The 25,264-nt window shown below is 40.2% G+C and overlaps 1 protein-coding gene across 1 annotated transcript in view; it reads left to right on the forward strand.

The window, feature by feature from the left end:
• The first annotated feature begins 409 nt into the window (after positions 1 to 409).
• Positions 410 to 25,264, forward strand: part of OTUD3 (OTU deubiquitinase 3) — a 37,216-nt gene continuing 12,361 nt past the window's right edge. The window contains exons 1-4 of the mRNA XM_053576862.1: positions 410 to 766; positions 9,003 to 9,151; positions 14,862 to 14,974; positions 17,568 to 17,690. Coding sequence (XP_053432837.1) covers positions 546 to 766; positions 9,003 to 9,151; positions 14,862 to 14,974; positions 17,568 to 17,690 — 606 coding nt within the window. The 5' untranslated portion in view covers positions 410 to 545. The remainder of the gene's footprint in view (positions 767 to 9,002; positions 9,152 to 14,861; positions 14,975 to 17,567; positions 17,691 to 25,264) is intronic.

Raw genomic sequence — 25,264 nt, forward strand, 5'->3', positions numbered from 1 at the left:
ATGATCTTGAAATACTTAACCTCTCCGATTCAATTTCCCGTTAACTTGGCGAGAATGAAGACTGAGCCACGCGAAAGTGCCTATCCCAACTGTCGGCCCACCACAGAGTTTAAGTCACTTTTGCTCTCTTCCTTTCTCGGCTGCTCTCATCTTCCACTTTTCATCGATTTTTTTCTGTTTGTATCCTTGATTTTTTCCCCTCGCTTTATTCTCTTTAGTCGCTACCTGCTACTCACTTTGAGTACCACCTACCGCCAGAGGGCGGAAGAGGAGAACAAAAAAAACCCCACGGCGCGTGCCTCTCTAGCTCTCCTGGGCGCGCTCTCAACGACTCCTGCGGGCCGAGCTCCGCGGAGGGGGCGGGGATCCAGTCACGTGGCCGGGTACCCGTCGCCCGCGCAGGCGCGGGGTCCGCGTCGCCGTCGCCGGGCTCGGTCGTCCGGCTCTGCCGCCGCCGGCGCCGCTTCGCCTTCTCGGCGTCTGAGGCGGTCGCCAGGCGGGCGTGTGAATTTTCCTCCTGCCGCTGCCGACCCCGGGTCAGGACCATGTCCCGAAAGCAGGCGGCGAAGAGCCGTCCCGGCAGCGGCAGCCGGAAAGCCGAAGCCGAGCGCAAGCGGGACGAGCGGGCCGCGCGTCGGGCCCTGGCCAAGGAGCGGCGGAACCGGCCGGAGTCCGGCGGCGGCGGCGGCTGCGAGGAGGAGTTCGTCAGCTTTGCCAACCAGCTGCAGGCCCTGGGGCTGAAGCTGCGGGAGGTGCCGGGGGACGGGTGAGGCGGGCCGGGAGCGCTGGAGGCGGCGCCGGGGGACCCGCCGGGCTTGGCCTGGCGACCGTCGCTAGCTGCCGTCTGTCCATTCATTGGGGCGGCCCGAGCGCCTCCGGCCAGCCGACCGCTGTTCCGAGTGCGGGGCGGCCCGCGGCGAGCGAGGCTGACCAGGCCCCTCACTCCGACACACTCCCAGTGACCTCGCAGGGTCCTAATGGTGGCTGACGCCGCGAGCCAAACAGAAAGTGGGCCCTGAGAGAATGTTGGAGCAGGTCCACTGGATTGGTGGCCAGGAATGTCTCTATGAAAGGTGACATTTAAGCTGAGACCTGAAGGAGTGAGATGAAGCCAGCATTCGAAGAGAGTGATAATGACATAAGACAAATATAAGGAGGCGTGAGCCACACTTGGTAGAAAGCTTTGCCCCCTTTGGGCCCTCGCTGTTGTCTATTGCTCCCTTTTACAGTTGTGAAATGAGGTCTGTTTACTGAGCTGAAGGCACCTTCTCTCATTCTTGTTTCTGTGCGCCTCAGTTTGTTTTCTGTTTGCAAAGGTGCTTACCTAACTTTGCATGGGGCTTGCTTAGACTGGAATCCAGGTCCAGCTTTTTAAAGAGAACACCGGATAAGTACGTGGAGGCTGGAGGGAGAGAATGGGGGAAGGAAAAATAGTTTCAGGAAAGGGCATATGGATCCAGGAGTATGGATGGAAGAAGGAAAAGGGTGAGAACAGTTAGCATCTCCATTGCAGGGGCAGGTAAAAGACGGTCTGGTTGCCAGCCGTCTCACTCCCAAAGAGACAGTGTTAATAACAGCCTGGCTCTTGGTTTTTCCTCCTTGTATTTGGGTGCTCAGGTTGGGCAGAGGGAAGAATAAGATGAAGCTAACGATCATGCAGAATCACCTTAGATATTAACTGTGGAAGAAGGTGTTGGTTTTGCATTGCATTGCAGCTTATTGATCAAGCCTGTTTGTGGACTGGCCCTAATTTACTCCTCTTACTTTTTCTATATTCTCCCCGTGTGTCAGGCAAATTGAATTTCTTTCTGTTCAGAAGGAGTTCACTACACTCTTGCGTTGGCATTTTTCCTTAACATGCAATTAGAGCCTGATTGCATTTATTCACCATCCTCTAGCACAGTGCGTGGTACATAGGAGGCAATTAGTACATTTGCTGAATGACATAAAAATGTAGAGGGAGACCAGCTAGCTCAAGCACAAAGCACTGTTAAATAAACCAACATACCTATTGAAAACAGTGGAATTGGGGTGGGGCGTGGGGGCTCTTCCTTGTGAATGATTGGATTGCTTGTGCAGTATACTGGACATGGTTTCTCAATGTCAGGGTATCCAGAAACCTGAAATACTTAAAAGATAGTTGCTTATGGGCAGGAATCAGAACATAGGGAGCTACAAAATCTTCAGAGGCTTTCATAAAGTTATGGGAAACTTGGGGGATACTACCTCTATTACCCCCCGTCCCACAAGAGCATACTTCTCTATTTAATTTAGCACACTTTGTTTGAGTAAAGTGCTGCTAGGCACATGTTAACAACTAAGATACTTTAGGAGTTCATAGCCTTGTGAGGGAGAAACATGACAGCGGGTCCCAAACTTTATGGTTTTAAGGATCCCTTTGTATCTTAAAAATTATTATTTTTGAGACGGAATCTCACTCTGTCACTCTGGGTAGAGTGCTATGGTGTCAGAGCTCACAGCAACCTCAAACTCTTGGGCTTAAGTGATCCTCTTGCGTCACCCTCCACAGTAGCTGGGACTACAGGCACTTGCTATGACACCTGACTAGTTTTTCTATTTTTGGTAGAGATGGGGTCTCCCTCTTGTTCAGGCTGGTCTCCAATTCCTGAGCTCGTGCAATCCTCCCACCTTGGCCTCCCAGAGTGCTGATATTACAGGTGTGAGCCACCATGCTTGGCCTTAAAAATTATTGAGGACCTCAAAGAATTTTTGTTTATGTGGGTTATAGTTGTCAAAGTTTAGTAGAAAGTAAAGCAGATATTTTTAAAACACAAGAATACACAGACTCATTATATTAGGTGTCAGAGTGATAAGCTCATCAGGTAGCTGCTGGAAAACTTCACTGTGCACTTGTGAGAACAAGAATGTAAAAAGTAAATAATATTTTAGTTTTCGACTCGTGGATACCCTAAAAGGGTTTCAGAGATACTTCTACTTCTTTGATCCTTTGGGCCACACTTTGAGAACAGATTATATAAATAATTAAAATATAGTTTGATCTGTTTTTAATAATGGTAACAGGTTATGGTGGTACTGTGGAGAAGGAAGTGGCTGCCACTCCATGAAGTAGCGAGGAATGCCTCATTTATTCAGCAAATATTCATCTAATATACTGTGTGAGAAGCTGTTCAGACAAGGCCATACTCTAATTGGATCATGAAGGTATAAGAGAACATTCCAGTCTGAGAATGAGTATACACAAGGCACAGGAACACATTTTTGGGAGAGCTACAAGTTTAGAGTGATAGTATACATAGAGTTCAAGAATAAAAGTAAGGAGCATGAGGCTGCAGTGATCAGCTGAACTGGAATGCTCATCTCTACCTCCTGAGGTCTCTGGATAATGTTAGATAACAGTGATATTTCTTACGTGGGTTCCGTAAAGCTAACCCCTTTCACTGAGTACCATGAGATGAGCTGTGGTTCAATCCTCTTTTAGTATTGTAGTCCCTTTAAATATGGATGGTGTTTCTTGTGTATGTGATGGGTTGGTATCAACAGATATTTTTGTGTGTATGTGATACAGGGTCTTGCTTGGTTGCCTGGGCTAGAGTGCAGTGGCGTCTTGATAGCTCACTGCAACCTCAAACTCCTGGGCTCAAGCAATCCTCCTGCCTCAGCCTTCCACAAAGCTGGCACAGAGTGTGTGCCACCATACCTGGCTAGTTTCTCTCCTTTCCTTTTTCCTTTCCCCTTTCCTTTTTGTTTTGTTTCTTTTTCCTCCCTTCTCCCTTCCCTTCCTTCCTCCCCTCCCTTCTCCCTTCCCTCCCTTCCTCCCTGTGTTGCTCAGGTTGGTCTCAAAAACCTGGCCTTAAGCCATTCTCCTACCTTGACTTTACCTAGAGAATTAGGATTACAGGCCTGAGCCATTGTGCCCAGATTTTTTTATTAATGTTTTTTAAGGACTCTCCGGGTAAAATATAATGAAATTATGGTTCTATTTAAAGAAATAGTTAACAGCCTTTATTCTTTCTTTATTTTGTTCTGGTCTGATTACAATGATGAGTATTCTGATATAGTATCTAGCTATGGGCATGTTCATTGTTGGCAATATGGTACTTGGAGCTTTCTGGAACCTGAAGGGGATTGGGGTTGAATTAACCAGTATCGTGTAATATAGTGCTTACCTCACTTAAGACAGTTTAATGTAGATTAGTCAGGGAACTGCTTACAGGGTTTCATAATGCATCATGGACCACTTAAATATTTGATGTGCTATCTGGAGGGTGGACCCACATAAATTGGATTCATTTTCAAAACAAGAAAGAAATAGTTTAACCTTGACGTTATCCTTAAAAACATGGTTGGCTATAGTGTGACAGGAGTCTGTACCTGGATTAGGCAGTACAGTATTAGCATTTCTCTGAACTGTGTCCCATTGTATCTTACTAAATGTGGCCCTCAATCTCATACTCATTAATAGTATTCTCAAATTAAAATACTGAAGAATTGCTAATTTTAACTATTATCTGTATTACAAACAAATAGTTTAATTTTTTTTTTTTTGAGACTGTGCCTCACTATGTTGTCCTCAGTAGGGTGCCATGGTGTCACAGCTCACAGCAACCTCAAACTCTTGGGCTTAAGCAGTTCTCTTCCCTCAACCTCCTGAATAGTTGAGACTACAGGCACTCACCACAATGCCTGGCTATTTTTTGGTTGCAGTTGTCATTGTTTAGCAGGCCTGGGCTGGGCTTGAACCTTCCAGCCTCGGTGTATGTGGCTGGCTCCCTATTCACTGAGCTACGGGCACCAAGCCTAATTTTTAAATTATTTTTAGAGACAAGGCTGTCTCTGTCACCTAGGCTGGAGTGCAGTGTTGTGATCATAGTTCATTGTAACCTTGAACTTCTGGTCTCAAATGATCTTCCCACCTTAACCTCCTCAGGAGCTAGGACTTGAGGCTTGCACCACCATGCCTGGCTGACTGTTTTTATTTTTTATAGAGATGAGGGCTTGATATGTCGCCCAGGCTGGTCTTGAACCCCTGGCCTTAAGTGATCCTGTTCCCTCGGCCTCCCAAAGCTCTGGGATTAATGAGCCTTTGGGACCAGCCTAAATGGGCTTTAAAAAACAAAACAAAACAAAACACTGCCTTTCGTATTAAGTGATGTTTTCTGGTGTGTTACTTTAATTCCTTGTCATTTCTTTCACTACATATATTTTTGGTTATTTCTTAGTGGCTGCTCTAAGGATTACTATTTTGTTTTTAACTTTTATTTTGGTTTTTAATGTTACAGGATCTTAGGGGGTGGAAGGACATTCACAAATAGTCTTGTCCGATTATCGATTAGTGCCTGCATCACCTGTACAGCAGTTCTATCTTTTGGGCCTACCTCAAATTCTACCTCGTGCCACTCTAGACTCACCTGGGCAGGGACTTCTGAAAAAATGCAGGGCCTGCTCTTTTCCCTAGATCTGCTACACCAGAATCTTAGGCAGTGGGGCATGGTAATCGATTTTTTTTTTTAAGTTCTCCAGGTGATTGTTACATGCAACCATAGAGGAACCATCAATTTAGAGTCTAGATTCTAGACTAGTGTTTCTCAAATTGTAGCATGCAACATAATTACCTGGAGTGCCAGTTAACACCTGGAAGGACTAGCTTGCTGGGACCCAGGCCCAGAATGTCTGATTCAGTAAGCCTGGGTGGGGCCCCATTATTCTCATTTCTGATAGGTTCCCAGGTGATGCTGATGCTCCTAGTCAGAGAGTACACTTAAAGAACAGTGATGTTGACCAGTGTTGTCCAATAGAAATAGAATGTAAGCCGTAGAAATAATTTAAAATTTTTCCAGTAGCCACATTAAAAAGTAAAAAGAAGGGCGGTGCCTGTGGCTCAGTGGGTAAGGCGCCGGCCCCATATGCTGAGGGTGGTGGGTTCAAATCCGGCCCCAGCCAAATTGCAAGAACAAAACAACAACAATAACAAAGTAAAAAGAAACAAGTAAAATCAATTTTAGTATATATATATATTTTTGTAGAGACAAAGTCTCACTTTACCGCCTTCAGTAGAGTGCCATGATGTCACAGGACTCACAGCAACCTCTAACTCTTGGGCTTCAGCGATTCTCTTCCTCAGCCTCCCGAGCAGCTGGGACTACAGGCGCCCGCCACAACGCCCGGCTATTTTTTTGGTTGCAGTTCAGCCAGGGCTGGGTTTGAACCTGCCACCCTCGGTATATGGGGCTGGTGCCCTACTCACTGAGCCACAGGCGCCGCCCAATTTTAGTATATTTAAGCCATCGTATCTAAACCATTTCAACATATTATTCAATATAAACATTAATCTTTTACATTTTTTACACTGACTCTTCAGAATCTAGTATTTCATACGTACCAGCACACCTCACCTTGGATTTACCACATGTCAGCTACACAGTAGTCACGTGTGGCTACTGGCTACTGTATTGGACACCACTGATCTAGACAATTGCTGAGAATTGCTAGTGATAGAAATCTGCAAAATCCTGCATCTATAAGTCTATCCCTGTGGGACTAAGGTAAAATTTCCTTTTATTTGCCCAAATCTATGTCTCTGTAGTTTCCATGTGATAGTTGGAGGCAGCTATCAGGTGTCCCCCTCAGCTGCCTTCTAGGCTGAACATCACTTGTTCATGTCCTTCATGTTATATAAGCTAAAGTGCATCATGTCATCTGATTATGTCTCTCAGAATGGTAGCCAGTACCTTAGTTATGGTGTGACCTCAAAGAATAGAACAAAATCTTCTTGTCTCTTTTTTTTTTTTTTTTGGAACATTTGCTGTTACTGCAGCTTGCAAACCCATTAGTTTTTTTGGTGCCTGTATTACAGTACAGTCTACATTACTGAGCACGTAAAACATTTATGTGCTGCTTAGGTAGTTGTTTGTTTTGTGAACTCAAGTGCAAGACCTTACAGGTATCCCTGTAGCAGGGTGGTTCACAAGCAGGTATGATTTTGCTCCCCCAGGGGACATTTGGCACTGTCTGGAGACACATTTGGTTGTCACAACTGCTGGGGATGGAGGTGGTGGTGGTGTGCTACTGGCATCTAGTGGACATAGGCTAAGGACGATCCTAAACATCCCGTAGTGCACAGGACACAACAAAGAATGATCCCAAAAAGTAGTGTGGAGATTGAGAAGCCCTGCTGTGATATAATGGCTGACGTGTGAACTCAGGAAACAGCCTTATCTAGAATTCCTCTGGTGCTTTGTTCTCTTGAGTATCTGGAGTGCTCTTGCTGGGCTCCCTAAGGGAACCCAGGTCACTATAGTGTTTGTTCATGTTTCCTGCGTCACTATCTTGTAACCCTGAAAGAAAAGGAGGTGATTTCAATCTATCTTGACTTGTCTTTAGTGAGCTCAAAGAAAGTTTGGTAAATATAGAGAAGTGTATAAAGATAAATTGAACAGTTACTCCTGATTTTACTACCTGGAGGTAACTCTGCCTAACATTTTGGTGTTGGCATTTGAGTGAGACTATAGACTAGAGCCGGGTTGCCTGGACTTGGATCTTGGGCCCACTACCTACTAGTTTTATGATCTTGAGCAGGTTACCCTTTAGGGGTGGTTAATAGTACCTATCTCATAGGGTTGTGACAACTGAATGCATTCAATACAAGTAAAGAGTTTAGAACAGTCACTGGCACATGTGTGAGCTGTTTAAGTGGTTATTTCAGAGGTTTTTTTCTTTGCATACACTGTGTTTCTGTCTGTGTGTGTGTATGGTGTATAGATGAACATGGTTGATTTTATGCAGTGTATACAGTTATCTATTAGCTTACTTTTCCCCCTACGGTTGAAAAAAAAAAAAGACTTTTTCAGATTTTAGCAGAAGACATCTCCGTCTAGCCCTTGGAACTCTCTATATTCCAGTCCCTTATACAATTTTGTCTTGGAGTTGATGCAAAGCTTCTTGGTGTCTTATTTATAGAATCTTTCTTGCTTTAATTTTCCTTCCCCTGCAGAAATAAGTATAAGTCTTCAGAAGGAATTCCTGCCTCTCTAGCTTTTTATTGAAAACTTAGTTTTTTGAGTTGAAAAACAAAAACCCTTTCTCCTACACACTTAGATCTGAAATCTTTCTGAAAGTAATGAGTTTTTATTTTGGAATTAGAGTGTTATAATTTTTCATTTGGAAGAGTAAACAGTTTGGTGTGAAACAGAGCAACTGTTTGGCTTCCTATTGGTTTATTTCCTTAGTTTTAAGATACCAGATTGTGTTTATCTTGTTTCAGTCTCTGTGTATCTGGGCTTCTGTGTTTATGATATAGTTTGGAATTTTAGAAGCCTTTGATGAGTTTGAAAGTAAAGATAACTCTTGTAGTTTATTACCAACATTTTAATTTAAAAAAACAAAACATGCTTAAAGTTTTTATTTGGCAGGAATAACAACATCTTTGTTGCTCCCTGGTGACAGATGAGGAGGCAAGGGGGGAGTGTCCTTCCACAGTCAACGGTTTGTTGTCCAAGTGCATTCCTTCTCAGAGCGTTCTCTGCTGTCTTTTTAGGATTCAAACAGGTTGTTGAGTTCAGTTGTTTGTATTGGGGGGTCTTTTGGGTACTCATTGTTAAATGAATGATTACTTCCATGGGTTGCTGTGGAGCTATCGTGAAACTTGTTTTGGGGAAGAGGTATAGGTATATGTATTATCTTACGTATGGAATGGTTATAAGGGCTGGACTTTGTATGTAGGTGATTAATGTTATCACCAGCTGCAATTGTTGAAGCAGCTAGGGCCCAAGGAAGTTGAAAGAGTTTCCCGAGTTAGCCAGCTTGTAAGTGGGGAGTTGAATCCGTGTTTGTTGCCTTTCTAGAAGGTAATGTGGTTGAATATGTGCCCTAGTACTCCTCCGAGAAGCTGAGAAGAATCTTGGACTGTTAGACCTCTTCTGTCCATTAAAGATTTCCATGAATGGCCTGACTTGATGTGTCATTGTTTTAGATGAACTCAGTTCATTTTTGAAAGGTCTTGACCAATATTTTTGTTTTGATAGCAATTGCTTGTTCAGAGCTCTTGGTGATCAATTGGAGGGACACTCACGAAATCATCTCAGGCACCGACAGGAGACAGTGGACTACATGATAAAGCAGCGGGAAGATTTTGAACCCTTTGTAGAAGATGACATTCCTTTTGAGAAACATGGTAGGTTCACCATGGGACACTGAATCCTTCAGGAGTAATACATTGGTAATTAAGCCTGTTGGCATCCTCCACCTGCTCAGCCAGGGGTTTGGTTCTGTAAATTATAGTTTTCATTTATTCAGCAATTATTTATTTGTTTGTTCTGTCATCGGTGGAATGTTAGTTGGGAATCAGTAGAGTTAGCTGTATATGCCCTTAATAAAAATGATGATGTAATTGACCTGGAAAGTTCTTCATGACTCAGTAGGGTGAGAAAAGCAGGCTATAAAGTAGTGAAGTTGTGTGTATAGGTGTATAGATTGATCCCATTTGTTTTTTTGAGATAGAGTCATACTTTGTGGCCCTCGGTAGAGTGCTGTGCCATCACAGCTCACAGCAACCTCCAACTCTTGGGCTTAAGCGATTCTCTTGCCTCAGCCTCCCAAGTAGCTGGTACTACAGGTACCTGCCACAGCACCCCTATTTTTTGGTTGCAGTTGTTGTTGTTTGGGAGGCCCGGGCTGGATTTGAACCTGCCAGCTCTGGTGTATGTGGCTGGCGCCCTTAGACGCTGAGCTACAGGCACAGAGCTGATTGATCCCATTTTTTAGAAGGTATATACGTACAGAGAGCCGATTGATCCATTTTTTAGAAGGTATATACATACAGAGATAGTAGACAGCCTAGAAAAATACATTTTATATTCTTAGCTTCACTTCTTTTTCAGAAATCACTCATTCTCTTTAAGTTTACTCTATAGATGGGGGATAATAATGGCATCTATCTTAAAGGTCTTTTTGTGAAGGTTAAATTAGATAACAAAATTAAAATAAGTTCTTAGTAAGCGTTAGCCATCTGGGGGTGCTGGGATGTGGTATTTTAAATTATCTTCTGTACGTTTTTCTGATTTTTAAATGATTATTTTATAATCAGAAAAATTGACAAAATCATATCGTTTCACCCAAACTCCAAACACAGCCTTTTTATTTTTTTGAGGCAAGTCAATTAGGGATTTTGATTAGTTTAACTTAATAAGTATGAATGGAATAATAAAATAGATATGAGTTTGTTTTTTTATCTTTTGAAGACGGAGTCTTGCTCTATTGCCCAGGCTAAAGTGTAGTGGCATCATTATAGCTCACTGCAACCTCAAACTCATGGGTTCAAGTGATTCTCCCACTTTAGCCTCCCAAGGGACTGAGATATGTGAACTTTTAGACTTTAATTTCAGCAGCTATTTACTGAGGATCTATGCAAGGTGCTGATATATTTATGCTTTACAAGTAGCATTTTTGTCACAGAGCTCATAGTCTTTTCTGTCTTTTAGCAAGAAAGAGAGAATTATTCCTGTGTTTTAGAGAGCTAACTCTGGAGGCTGTGCCGAGAGTCACCAAGAATGAAGAGTAGTTAGAAAGCTGTCCACATTGACCAGAAGATAGTAGAGGAGGGTCTCTAGCAAGGCAGCTACTGAGGATAATGAGTAGGGTCCAAAGCAAGCCATTGACAGGATTCGCTGGAGGTGAGAAGGGCAGAGAGGAGACAAGGGTGATTCTGAGGTTTGCTTGGGGAATGGTAGGTGGCTGTACTGTGAGCAAGACGGAGGGCAGCAGGAGGAGGTTGTTTGGGAGGTGACCCCAAACACTTCCATTCCTGATAGGAAAGAACCCATCATTAGGCATCACATAGAGAGCACAAACTTTCACTGGGTGGTTTATACCAGTCAGGAGTTCTGATGGTGTCTCTTCCTGGGATTATTTTTTGTGTGGTGTTGTGTTGTGAAATTCTACTTTGACCATCATCACTGAAGGTCATATTGTGGAATTGGGGGTATAGTAGGACAGGAAACCCAAACCTTCAGTTGCCAATGTGATTGTCACTTTAGATGGATAGTAGAAAGGTGCCTTCTTGAAATGCTATTATGCATTACTGAGAGTTGGTGCTATGTAAGAATCTGAGCATCAAAGAAGTGAGAAGTGGCTTTGACTGCCAGAGTAGGAATGAAAAGAAAGTCTGCACATTCTCTTTGTGTATTGCTTGAAGGATTGACTTACTACATTTATCACTCTTAAGTGGTGATAGTTTAAGACTTATGTCATAGTTCACCTGTTTTTAATGTCTGTGTACCTTGATATACTGTGCTATTCTTGAGGGCAGGGGCTGTCTTTGTTTCCTAACGTGGCAATGCCTGGTATCTGGTATCCATTCATTAACTACTTGTTGAATGAATAAATGAATGATTCCCTAAACTTTTTTTTTTTTTTTTGATGATTTATTCACTAAACTTTTTTTTGAGACAGAGTCTCATTTATGTTGCCCTCGGTAGAGTGCTGTGGCGTCACAGCTCACAGCAACCTCAAACTCTTGGGCTTAAGCAGTTATCTTGCCTCAGCTTCCCAAGTAGCTGAGACTACTGGCACCCACACAAGGCCTGGCTAATTTTCTTTTTTTTTTTTTTTTTTTTGTTATAGTTCTCATTGTTGTTTAGCGGGCTGGGCTGGGTTCAAACCCAGCAGCCCTGGTGTATGTGGCTGGTAACCTAACCACTGAGCTATGGGCGCCAAGTCAACACTGAACTTTGTTTTTCTTTTTTTAATTAATTAATTAATTTACTTATTTAATTTGAGACAGAGTCTCACTTTCTTACCCCTGGTAGAGTTCCATGGCATCATAGCTCACAGAACCTCAAACTCTTAGGCTCAAGCAATCTTATTACTTCAGCCTCTCAAGTAGTTGGGACTATAGGCTTCAGCTACAACGTCCAACTATTTTTTATTTTTTATTTTTATTTTTTTAGAGACAGGGTCTCACTCTTGCTCAGGCTGGTGTCAAACTTGTGAGCTCAAGCAATCCACCTGTCTTGGCCTCTCAGGGTGCTGAGATTACAGGTGTGAGCCACCTTACTGGACTGAATCACTGAACCTTTGAGGACCTGGTTACCATTTTTGTATCTAGCTATATCTTTAGGATTATTCCTTTCCTTTAGATTGGGCTTCAGAGAATCAGCATCTTTCCCCCTAGCTTTACAAATATCTGGATCAGAAACCTTAAGTATTCTTAATGCTTCTTCTCCCTCCTAATACTCGTTCATTACCTAGTCTTGTCATTTCTACTACAGTAGTTTTTTTCTGCTATGCTACCTCATAAAATCAGGCCTCTGTGGCCATTTGCCTGTATTTCCTCAGTGCTATTTGGACTGGCATCATTATGTCTTGACCCCTTCAGTCTGTTTTCCACATTGAAGCCAGAGTGGTGATTTAAATGCATTTTTCCACTCTAAAACTCGTTGGTGGCTCCCCATTGATCTCAGGGTAGAGTCCACACTCTTTACCCCTGTGACCTCTGATTTTCTTATTTCTCTACCCTCATCTCTCACCATTTCCCCTACATTTTCACACTTCCCGCACCCATCCATCTCATTCTCAGTTCCCACCATGCTAGATTTCACCAGTCTCTTTTTCACCTCTGCTTTGAATACCATCCAGTTCTCTCTCCCCTGTCTAACTCCTCCTTGTCCTTTGGGTATTAGTTTAGTTGTCTCAGCCGAGAAGCTTATCTGGTACAGCTTACCTCCCTTTCCCTGCTATCACACTGGAGTTAGCCAAACTGCAGAGTTTGTGGGTATAGTCCTTGCAAGACACCCATCACTTCTGACACCATCTATGAGTTTGGGGTTTCCTAAAACCATCCTTACAGAATTCACTGAAAGCTTTCATACCAGCAGTTAACGGTTTATTACAGGGAGAGAATACATAGCAATATTAGCCAAAGGAAGAGCTGCATAGTGCAGTTGGGAAAGGTTACAAATGCAATGCTTCCATTGTCCTCAGGGTACATTATCTTTCCAGCGTCTGTGTGTGACAGTGCACGAAGAGTTTTGCCTACCAGGGAGGCTCACCCAGCTTTGGTGTCCAGAGCTTTGTTGTTGTTGTTGTTGTTGTTGTTTTTTGCTTTTTGACTTACCACTTGTCTAAGCAATTGTATTCAGTCTCCCTAGCCTGCTAACCCCCCACCATAGTAGCACATGTCTGATATAAAATGTGGTCCTTCATGAATAACAAAGACATTTCTATCACCTTTGGAAAAGTCCAAAGGTTTCCAAGTTACCTCTGAGGAGCTGAGAATAAAGGCATTTGGGCAAGGCCAAAATCTTTAATATACATGCCCTCTGGAAGTGCTTGCTTAAGTATCATTAGTGCCTGTCTCCGTTTTTGCCCCCCCTCCCAGTTGTAAACTCCATGAGGCTGGACTGATGGAGTGGCCAAGAGCCAGGGGGGCCTTGGTGTTGGGCTGCCTGTGTGAAAACTCCACTGTGTACTGGCTCTTTGACCATGGGGGACAGTTAGTAACTATTCTACACCTCAGTTAACTCATTCATAAAATGACATGCATAATAACACTTCTTACAAGTGAGAAGTGATTTGATCAGTGCTTGACACCTAGTAAGCATTCATTAATGCAAGCTATTATGATTACCATGTTTATTGTTATAGTTCAGTGTCTTTTACAGAGTTAGGTGTGAAGGAAGTAATCAGGAGATGTTTACTTATTTTTTTATTTTGTTTTGAGGTTTTATAACTTCATTTGACATTATTTGATGATCTGCATTGACTGACTGTAGATTTTTGGAAGTGGTTACAGATATATACTAACCAAAGTATAGGGCTTGTTTGATGAATCCTCACCCTCATTGCATTTTCTGGATGACCACACATGGATATGGTATGGCACATTCCTTATTCCTGTGGCCAAGACAGCTTTGTTGAGTCTGGTAGTAACATGCGTATCAAGAGTCCCAGTCTCCTTCATGGCAAATTTCTGAATCGAGTGCCTGAGGGGATCACTTCTTTTTTTTTTTTTTTTTTTTTTTATGGCAGAGTTTCACTTTGTTGCCCTGGGTAGAGTGCTGTGGTGTCATAGCTCACAGCAACCTCAAACTATGGGGTTCAAGCAGTCCTCTTTCCTCAGTCTTCTAAGTAGCTGGGATCACAGATGTGTCCTACTTTATAGACTCTTTCTATTTTGAGTAGAGACAGGGTCCTGCTCTTGCTCTTGCTCAGGCTGGTTTTGAACTCCTGAGCTCAGGTGATCCAACCACCTTGGCCTCCCAGAGTGCTAGGATTATAGGCATGAGCCACCGCACCTGGCCTTAGGGAAACACTTCTTGAAATCTGCTCCATGGATGTGTTTGTGCATGTTGGTGGTATAATCTTGGAGCACCACCTTGTTGACAGTGGAATGGCCCTTCTTTTTGTCACCCTTTGCGGAGGCATTCTGCTGAGGCCAAGTTGGAAAGGAAGAGTGTGAGGGATTGTAATAAATACAGCAGAACTTCAGTTAAGTTGACCATGCAAAGGTCTGTAACAAATTGGCCAATATACAGGGGTGGTCAACATAAGGAGCTAGACCTGCTGTACTGGTATGTCTGGCCTATGAAAATTAGGTCAAATTAAGGAAATGGTGAGGGTAGGGAGGTGGTCAACCATGGAGATTCTACTGAATTTATTGAAAGAATAAATAAATGGATTCTCGCTTTATGAATTACTAGTGTCCTGAGTAGCATTCTGTGAATTATTCGACCAGCTAAATACCTAGACTTTGGCAAAGTGAATGGACTTTTCAGATGTACACTCTTTATTTTCATTATTTGGAACTAAATAAATACCAAAGCACGCTTGCATGTGGATTTTTTTTCATTATAAATATTTCATTTTTCTTTCCTATTTCCATGCAGTGGCCAGTTTGGCAAAGCCTGGTACTTTTGCTGGCAATGATGCAATTGTAGCCTTTGCAAGAAATCATCAATTGAATGTGGTGATTCATCAACTTAATGCCCCTTTGTGGCAGGTAGGTCACCTATTCAAGATTTTATCCTAACCTCTTATTTAGAAATTAGCTTTCAGGATATCCTAAGATGGTGGGATTCAACTTGTGACATTGAACTATACAGAATGACTTGGACTGTGAACCTGTAGAAAACATTCATACATAACTTAACAGGTGCATATCAATGTTTTTACATACAAATGTATCTGTACACACACATATAAACCCATATATCTCTATATACACTTATGTATCCCTGTGTATTATTGTTATTATAAAGGTAACCATGTGCTTTTTCTTATATGCCACCTGTATATACTCCTTTATAAATTGCTCAGTCATAGCAATTAAATCGTTAAAAAAAAATCAAGTTTGTATAGATAAAATTTACATATAGCAAAATTCATCCTTTTCAAAAGTGTACAGATCTGTGTATTTTGACAAACACAGTCATGTAACCACCGCAGCTATCAATATGCAGACAGTCCACTCTTGCAGGACTCCCTCCTGGCCCTTTGCAGTCACTTCTCTTCTCTCATTCCCTGACTCTTGTAACCATTTGATTTGTCTCTTATTTGCCTTTCCAGAATGTCGTATAAATGTCATATAAATGGCATCCTTTGGTTGCCTTGCACAATGTCCTTTTAGTAAAATTATGCTACAACAAAATTAATTAGATACTCTGTGGGATGGTGAGGAATTTATAGGGATATCATTAGCAAAAGTGAAACAGGATCTGTGTGTGTTCTTTAGGGCAGTGTTGCCAGGTGTACCGACACCAGGCAGAGCTATCGTATTTTTAGTGGGGCTCTCTCTCTCTCTTCTTAGGGTGATTTTTGAGCCAAGAATATTGGTTATGCCTTTATTCCAGTTTCTTGTCATTAAACTTACAGTGTCTAGCAGAAGTTATCAAAATCATTTGACCGTATAGCATAATGACCCTAACCTTAAAGGAAAATACTCAGTGCTAACTCAGTAACCATAGCTGGTCTTTTCCTTTGTTCATGACTTTTTTAAAAGTTTCTTATTACCTAGGTAGTTGTGGAAGACAATTCTGCATAGATTTTTTTCTAATTTATTTCTATAGTGTTCTTTTTCATAAATTGCTAAACATTGAAAGCATATATTCGAAAAATAAATATATTTTATTTCCATTGGATCTCCCCCATGTCTTCCTACCCCAGGAAAGAGCCTTATAAAGTTTAAGAACTGAAACTGCATTGGTTGCTACTGTCATGGATAAGAGCTCTTGTGGCAACAATGAGTAGGCTTATACCTGCAACACAGCGATACCGAAACTACATTTTTTTCAGGTTACAAATGGTTATGTGCTTTCCTGAATAATCTAGATGTGTGTAACACAAGAGAGTGAAAGTCACAGTTAACAGTTTATTAACAGTGTAACAATAGTCACAGTATACAATGACTATTCTTTCAGTTTTTTTTTAATTTGTAATATATCTATAATATTGTGTATGTAAGCATTTTAGGAATTATGTTATTCAGAGATTCTGATAAACCATTTTCTTTTCTGTTATTCTTGGGAGAAAAATTGTGCTATCTCTAGTTGTATGTGTTTAAAGCAGACTCTTCAGTGTGAGACCTACGTGCTCTACTGGAGAAACATCCCCATTTCTGACATCTAGACCTGTATGGTTCCTGTTCGTTCCATTGTTTTTGCTGTGTTTCTAGGCCACTGATACTGTTTAAATCAGTGGTAGCATGTTACTACCTGTGGCTTTCAGTGAAAACAAGGAGGTGCTGATGTTTTGGAGTTTTTTTAAAAGACAGTTACCAGGCTTGTTAAGGGACATTGTCAGAATTAGAGTTTCTATGGAGGTGGTGAGTTTTTGAGGGTATGCCCAGACCTTAGGGTGTCTGTATTGCACAACTCTACGGAGCCCCATTCTTGTTGTGCTGTGCTCAGGTGTGCTGTTCACATAGAATTCTTTGCAAGTGGTGCCTCCAGTGTTGTGCAATATGGCAATACTATTTTGCTGCATAAAATTTTGTTTTGAAGTTGATAAAAGGGAGAGATTTGGGTTTTTTGTTGGTAACATTTCTCACATATGTGGTTGATGGGAAATGCTGTTTTTATTTTAATGATAGGGTGGATTTACCCTGAAGCTAATGTAGCATAGGTATCAAGCCCCTCATTTATATGGCTCCCTTTTGAGGTCTTGGGAAAGGGTCTAGCAATTTTATATTCGTGATTTTGTATTCTTTTTCTCAAAAAGGCCACTGAGGTTGATTGGGCTTTAAGCTCAGCAAATCTGGATGTCTTCTGGGCCTTCCTTCTTGGAAGAGGTGTGTGTGTGTTTAAGGAGCTAAGAAGTGCTTAAGCCCTGAAATTTAAGCCTGTTTAATTTCATTGTAAATCTGCCTCTTGGTTTTCAATTTGTTTTATGTGTATTTATTTCAGCATAGTTACATATTAAATAAGCACACTGAAGCATACAAGGGTAGTAAGGACAGATAATTCAGAAATTGCTTATGACATATCCCAGTCGTATTCCCAGGTGTCTGGTTAGAGTTTGTTGACAGTCCAGGTAGATGTTTCTCTCAGGAAGTTGATGTCCAAATTCTCACTGCCATCTCCTCCTTTTGTCTACAGATTCGGGGCACAGATAAAAGCAATGTGAGAGAGTTACACATCGCATATCGGTATGGTGAGCACTATGACAGTGTACGGAGGATCAATGACAACTCTGAAGCACCTGCACATCTCCAGACAGATGTGAGTGAGACCTTGTTTTTTTCCCCCTATATTCTCAGCTCTACAGGGAGCAGTTTGAGAACTGTTTGCCTTGTAGCTCAAAAGCAGTGGTTTGTTTTTTTTAGTGGAAAGTTGACTTTAAGAGTCTGTGACCTTGATTTTTACTGTATTTTTTTATTTTTTATTTGAGGTGAGAGCAACAGATAAAATTGCTTATCTTTTTCTTTCTCTAATAGCTAATAGCTATGATTATGTACATATAGAACACAAAAATTTGAAATTACTTGTATCTTTTAAGATTAATTCATGCCTCTTCTCTGAAACTGTAGAAAAAGTAAAAGAGAAAAGAAAAAGCATACAAAATTGGTTACCTGGGGCGGCGCCTGTGGTTCAGTCGGTAGGGCGCTGGCCCCATATACCAAGGGTGGCGGGTTCAAACCCGGCCCTGGCCAAACTGCAACCAAAAAATAGCTGGGCGTTGTGGCAGGCGCCTGTAGTCCCAGCTACTTGGGAGGCTGAGGCAAGAGAATCGCTTAAGCCCAGGAGTTGGAGGTTGGTGTGAGCTGTGTGAGGCCACGGCACTCTACCGAGGGCCATAAAGTGAGACTCTGTCTCTACAAAAAAAAAAAAAAATTGGTTACCTGGGTACAGATTTTGATACTGTTTTGGTAGATTTCCTTTCAACCATTTAAATTAAATTCAACTGTTGGAGATTGGTTGAGATTGTTTTACTTATATAGATTTGTTTCCTGCTTTTTTCAGTTAACATTGTTGCATAAGCTTTTTCTCACGTTTTTACACACTTTCTGAAGCCATTTTTATTTCTTGAGTAGGTCATAATTGTCCATGAATCAGAATTCAAAATATGTAATGGAATATAGGCAAAAGCCACTCTCCTCCTACCCTGCGTTTTAGTCACCTGTGCTTCCTGGATGCAACCAGTGCTATGAGCATGTTGTAAAGTCTGGAGATGTTTTATGTACCCCACAACTATGTGTGTACGTGCAAATGTTCTACTTATGCCAATTTTACACTCTCCCCACCTCCAGTTGTAGCATCGTACACATCCTACATATCCATCCTACACTGGGCTTTTTAAATTTATCATGATTTGGGGTTTAATTCACAGAGTACACGAGACTCTTCCTGTATCTTTTTAAAAGGCTGAATAGTGTGCCATTGTCTGGATGCATTATGACATTGTTGCCCAGTCCCATGTTGATGGACTTACAGGTGGCTTTCAGACTTTAGCTGTTGCTAACAACGTGCAGTGCCTTGTGTATAATTCATTTCACTTTGTGTGAGTATATCTGCAGGATCATTCCTAGAAGATCCTTGCTGCATCAAAGGATTTTGGAAGGTTTTGCCAGATTACCTTCTATCATGGTTTTACACTCACACTTGTAATGGGAACATGCTCTTTTCCTGCACTTTTGCCAATACAATGTGTTACCATATTTTAAAAATATTTTTCATTGTTAGGGAAAAATTGTTTTCTCAATGTAGTTTTAATTTGAATTTCTCTTATTAATCAGTTTATGCATATTTTCCTGTATTTAAGACTGATTTGTATTTCCCTTTTTGTGAACTGTATTCAACTTCTTTGTTCGCTTTTTCCTATTAAGTTATTGTAATGATTTTTAGAAGCTTTTTATATATTGGAGAAATTAGGCTCTGTCTGTGGTAAGGAGTTGTAAATATCTTTTTATACTCTGTCATTGCCTTTTTGCTCTTTCTCTTGTGGTCTTTGCTATGAAAGAATTTTAGATTTTTATAGTTAAATTTGCTGATATTTTCTTACATGCCTTTGGATTTGGGGTCATAACTAGGAAGATCTTTCCCATTCTGAGACTAGAAAGAATTCTTCCATAGTTTATTTTAGTACTTTTCACAGTTTAATTTTTGTTTTTTTTTTTTTTTTTTTTCACAGTTTAATTTTTAAATATCAATTGCCACACTAGAAAAACTTTTTTTCCTTGGGGCCAGTGTTTTATTAGGTCAAGTGATACGTGAGTCGTATATGCTTCATGAGGCCCCAGGCTCAAAGCTAGTGTGTGTTAAATACAACTCACACAGCGATTAATGTGTTTAAAAAAATGTTAAATCCTGGCTCCATTTGGAATTCACATTCATATAAGGGTGTGAGGCTATGGATCGAATTTTATGTTTTCCTTGTGGCTGTTTAATTTTATTTATTCATTATGCATCTTTTCTCCCCTAATTTCAAATGCCGCTTTCTTTTTCCATATACTAAATTCCTGTATATATTTGAGTCTGTTTCTACATATCTGGCTCTGTTTCATTGATCTCCCTATTCATGTGTTGATGCCTCATGGTTTTAATTAGTAACAGTATATTTTAAAACCTAGTATAATTTTTCATTCGTAATTAATTTCTTTTAGAATTGCCTATATATTCTTTTTGTAAAAGAAATACAGATGTTAGAATCAGTATGTCCAGTTAAAGCAGAATGCTGTTAATTTTTTTTAAATGGTATCTCATTAAGTTAATACATTAATTTAGGGAAAAGTTAACATCTTTTTGATACTGAGTCAAGAACCTGGTAAGCTTTTTCTGTTTGTTTAATTGACTTTTCTGTGACGTGTAAGTGCTTTTTCTTCATATATATGTTCCCCATTTTTAGTTGAGTTTATTTTTAGGTATTTTTTTTGTTCCTATTATAAAGAAGGGATCTATTTTTCCTTAATATTTTCAGCTGATTATCATTTGTATATGAGAGCTGTTAAGAAAATTAAGGCAAAATTCACCTAAAAGAAAACGAACCGTGTTAAAGCACACAGTTCACTGGCACTTGGTACATCCACAGTTCACAATGACTTGGTACCCAGTCACTGTCTGTTGCGCATATTTCCATCATCCCAAAAGAAAACCCTGTACCGGGTGGTAGCTGTGGCTCAGTGAGTGGGGTGCTGGCCCCGTATACCAAGGAAGGTGAGTTCACACCCAGCCCCGGCCAAACTGCAAAAAAAAACAAACAAAACAGAAAAACTTAACTTAAAAAGAAAACCCTGTACATTAAGCAGTTTCTCCTTTTTCTCTTTTTCCCCCCGTCAGAATCACTAATCTGACTTCTATCTTTATGAATTTACCTATTCTGGATATTTTATATAAAGGAAATAATACAATTTATTACCTTTTCTGTCTGACTGCTTTCACTTAACATACTGTTTTCAAGAGTCATCCATGTTGTGGTGTGTATCAGTACTTCATTCCCTTTTTTGTTTTTATTAAATCACAGCTGTGTACATCAATGCAATCATGAGGTATAATGTGCTGGTTTTATATACAATTTGAAATTTTTTCATCAAACTGGTTAACATAGCTTTCACTGCATTTTCTTAGTTACTGTGTTAAGACATTTATATTCTACATTTAGTAAATTTCACATGTACCCTTGTAAGATGCACCATAGGTGTGGTCCCACCAATTACCCTCCCTCCACCCATTCTCCCCCCTCCTCTCTCCTCCCTCTCCCCTTCTTCTTGGGTTATAATTGGGTTATAGCTTTCATAAAGGTTTCCTAGTAGGGCTGAGTACATTGGATACTTTTTATTCCATTCTTGAGATATGTTGCTAAGAAGAATATGTTCTAGCTCCATCCATGTAAACATGTAAGAGGTAAAGTCTCCATCTTTCTTTAAGGCTACATAATATTCCATGGTGTACATATGCCACAATTTATTAATCACTTCATGGGTTGATGGGCACTTGGGCTTCTTCCATGATGACTTAGCAATTATCAATTGGGCTGCAGTAAACATTCTGGTGCTAATATCTTTGTTATAAAGTGATTTTTGGTCTTCTGGATATATACCTAGTAGAGGAATTGTAGGATTGAATGGCAGGTCGATTTTTAGATACCTAAGTGATCTCCAAACATCTTTCCAAAAGGAACGTATTAGTGTGCATTCCCACCAGCAGTGTAGAAGTGTTCCCTTTTCTCCACATCCGTGCCAACATCTCCGATTTTGGGATTTTGTGATTTGAGCTAATCTTACTGGGGTTAGATGATATCTCAAAGTGGTTTTGATTTGCATTTCTCTGATGATTAAGGATGATGAGCATTTTTTCATGTGTCTATAGGCCATGCGCCTATCTTCTTCGGAGAAGTTTCTCTTCATGTTCCTTGTCCACCCTGCGATGGGATCACTTGTTCTTTTCTTGCTAATACGTTTGAGTTCTCTGTGGATTCTGGTTATTAAACCATTGTCGGAGACATAACCTGCAAATATCTTCTCCCATTCTGAGGGCTGTCTGCTTGCTTTACTTACTGTGTTCTTGGCTGTACAGAAGCTTTTAATTTGATCAGATCCTACTAATGTATTTTTGGTGTTGCTTCAATTGCTGGGAGGGTCCTCCTCATAAAATAGTCACCCAGGCCAATCTTCAAGTGTTTTCCCTACACTTTCTTCAAGTATTTTTATAGTTTCATGTCTTAAGTTTAAATCTTTAATCCAGTGAGAGTCTGTCTTAGTTAATGGTGAAAGGTGTGGGTCCAGTTTCAGTCTTATAGAGGTCACCAGCCAGTTCACCCAGCACCATTTGTTAAATAGGGAATCTTTTCCCCACTGTATGTTTTTAATTGGCTTATCAAAGATCAAATAATGGTAAGCAGTTGGGTTCATCTTTTGGTTCTCTATTCTGTTCCATACATCCACCTGTCTGTTTTTGTACCAGTATCATGCTGTTTTGATCACTGTTGATTTACAGTGTAATCTGAGGTCTGGTAGCGTGATTCCTCCTGCTTTGTTTTTATTTCTGAGTAATGTCTTGGCTATTTGAGGTTTTTTTCTGATTCCATGTAAAACGAAGTATTATTGTTTTGAGATCTTTATGACAGTGGAGCTTTAATAGGGATTACATTACAATTGTATATTGTTTTGGGTAATATGGACATTTTAACAATGTTGATCTTCCCAGCCATGATGGTATGTTTTTCATTTGCTAACATCTTCAGCTATTTCTTTTCTTAGAGTTTCATAGTTTTCTTTATAGAGATCTTTCACATCCTTTGTTAGTTAAACTCCCAAATATTTCATTTTCTTTGGCACTACTGTGAAAGGAATAGAGTCCTTGACTGTTTTTTCAGCTTGACTATTGTTGGTATATATAAAGGCTACAGATTTATGAGTGTTGATTTTTGTCACCTGAGATGCTGCTGTATTCCTTGATCACTTCTAAGAGTTTTGTAGAATCCCTGGTGTTTTCCAGGTATACAATCATATCATCTGCTAAGAGTGAAAGTTTGATCTCCTCTGACCCTATATGGAAACCCTCAATTGCCTTTTCTTGCCTAATTGCAATGGTTAAGACTTTCATTACAATGTTAAAAAGCAGTGGAGACAATGGGCAACCTTGCCTGGTTCCTGATCTGAGTCGAAATGATTTCAATTTAACTCCATTCAATACGTTCTTGGCTGTGGGTTTGCTGTAGATTGCCTCTATCAGTTTAAGAAATGTCCCTTCTATACCCATTTTCTTATAAGTGTTCTGATCATGAAAGGATGCTGGATATTATCAAAAGCTTTTTCTGCATCAATTGAGAAAATCATATGGTCTTTGTTTTTGAATTTGTTTGTATGATGAGTTATATTTATAGATTTATGTATATTGAACCAGCCTTGAGACCCTGGGATAAAACCCACTTGGTCATGGTGTATAATTTGTTTGATGTGTTGCTGGGTTCTGTTTGCTAGGATCTTATTGAATATTTTTGCATCAATATTCATTAGTGATATTGGTCTATAATTTTCTTTTCTTGTTGGGTCTTTTCCTGGGCTTGGAGATCAAGGTGATGTTTGCTTCATAGAACGTGTTGGACAGTATTCCTTCTTTTTCTATATTTTGGAAAAGGTTAAGTAATATAGGTACCATTTCCTCTTTAAAAAAGTTTGATAGAATTCTGATGTGAGGCCATCTGGTCCCAGCCTTTTCTTTGTAGGGAGATTTTATATGGTTGATGCTATTTCTGAACTTGATATAGGCCTGTTCAACGTTTCCACTTCATTCTGGCTAAGTCTTGGCAGGTGGTATGCTTCCAAGTATTGGTCTATTTCCTTTAGATTTTCGTATTTTTAAGAATAGAATTTCTTGTAATATTTATTGAGGATTTTTTTAATTTCTGAGGAGTCTGTTATTTCATCTTTGCCATTTCTGATTGATGAAATTAAAGACTTTACTCTTTTTTTCCTGGTTACGTTAGCCAAAGGTTTATCTATTTCATTGAACTTTTCAAAAGAACAACTTTTTGATTTATTGATCTGTTGTATAATCCTTTTGTTTTCAATTTCATTTAATTCTGCTCTAATTTTGGTTATTTCTTTTCTTCTGCTGGGTTTGGGATTGGAATGTTCTTCCTTTTCCAGTTGCTTGAGATGTCCCATTAAGTTAACTTCCTCTCTTTCCATTCTCTTGAGGAAGACTTGCAGTGCTATTAATTTCCCTCTTAGGACTGCCTTTGTGGTATCCCAGAGGTTCTGATAATTTGTGTCTTCATTATCGTTTTGTTCCAAAAATTTGGTAGTTTCTTATTAATCTCGTCTATGACCCAGCTATCATTCAGCATAAGGTTATTTAGTTCCCATGTTTTTGTATGAGTATGCAGATTCATGCTGTTACTGAGTTCAACTTTAATTCCATGATGGTCCAAGAAGATGCAAGGAATAATTTCTATTCTTTTAAATTTGCTGAGGTTAGACTTGTGACCTAAGATGTGATCAATTTTGGAGGCTGTTCCATGGGCTGATGAGAAGAATGTGTATTTAGTTTTGTTAGGATGAAATGTTCTGTAGATATCCGTTAAATCCACTTGTTGAATGGTTAAGTCTAAAATTTCTTTGCTTAGTTTCTTATTGGAGGATCTATCCAACACTGCCAAAGGAGTGTTAAAATCTCTGACTATTATGGTGCTGGAGGAAATCAAGTTCCTCATGTCTATTAGAGTCTCTCTTGTAAATTGCGGCACATTCTGGTTGGGTGCAGAAATGTTAATAATTGAAGTCTCATCATGTTTAGTGTTGCCCTTAACAAATATGAAGTGACCATTCTTGTCTTTCCTTACTTTTGTTGGTTTAAAGCCTATCATATCTGCGAATAAAATTGCAGCTCCTGCTTTTTAATGATTTCCATTTGCCTGAAATATATATGACCATCCCTTCACCCTGAGTGTTTATTTATATTTTAAGGTAAGATGAGGTTCTTGTATGCAGGAGATATCTGGTCTGAGTTTTTGTATCCAGTCAGCCAACCTGTGCCTCTTTAGAGGACAATTTAAGCCATTCACAATAATTGAGAATATTGATAAGCCTGGTAGTGTTTGGGGTATCGAGTGTTTTGAAAGTCCAGTGGACATTTTTAATCCTTTCACCACTGTAGAGGTTGGAATTTGATCTAAAGTTTCTGAGTGAGTTTACTTTGGTGGTAGAGGAGTGCTCTGGTCATTATGGAGGATAGGTCTGAGAATATCCTGGAGAGCTGATTTAGTTACAGCAAATTTCTTCAACATGTGAATGTCATTAAAGTATTTAATTTCTCCATTATAAATGAAACTCAGTTTAGCTGGATACAGGATCCTG

Source organism: Nycticebus coucang, chromosome 22 (genome assembly GCF_027406575.1).
Source record: "Nycticebus coucang isolate mNycCou1 chromosome 22, mNycCou1.pri, whole genome shotgun sequence".
NCBI lineage: Eukaryota > Metazoa > Chordata > Mammalia > Primates > Lorisidae > Nycticebus > Nycticebus coucang.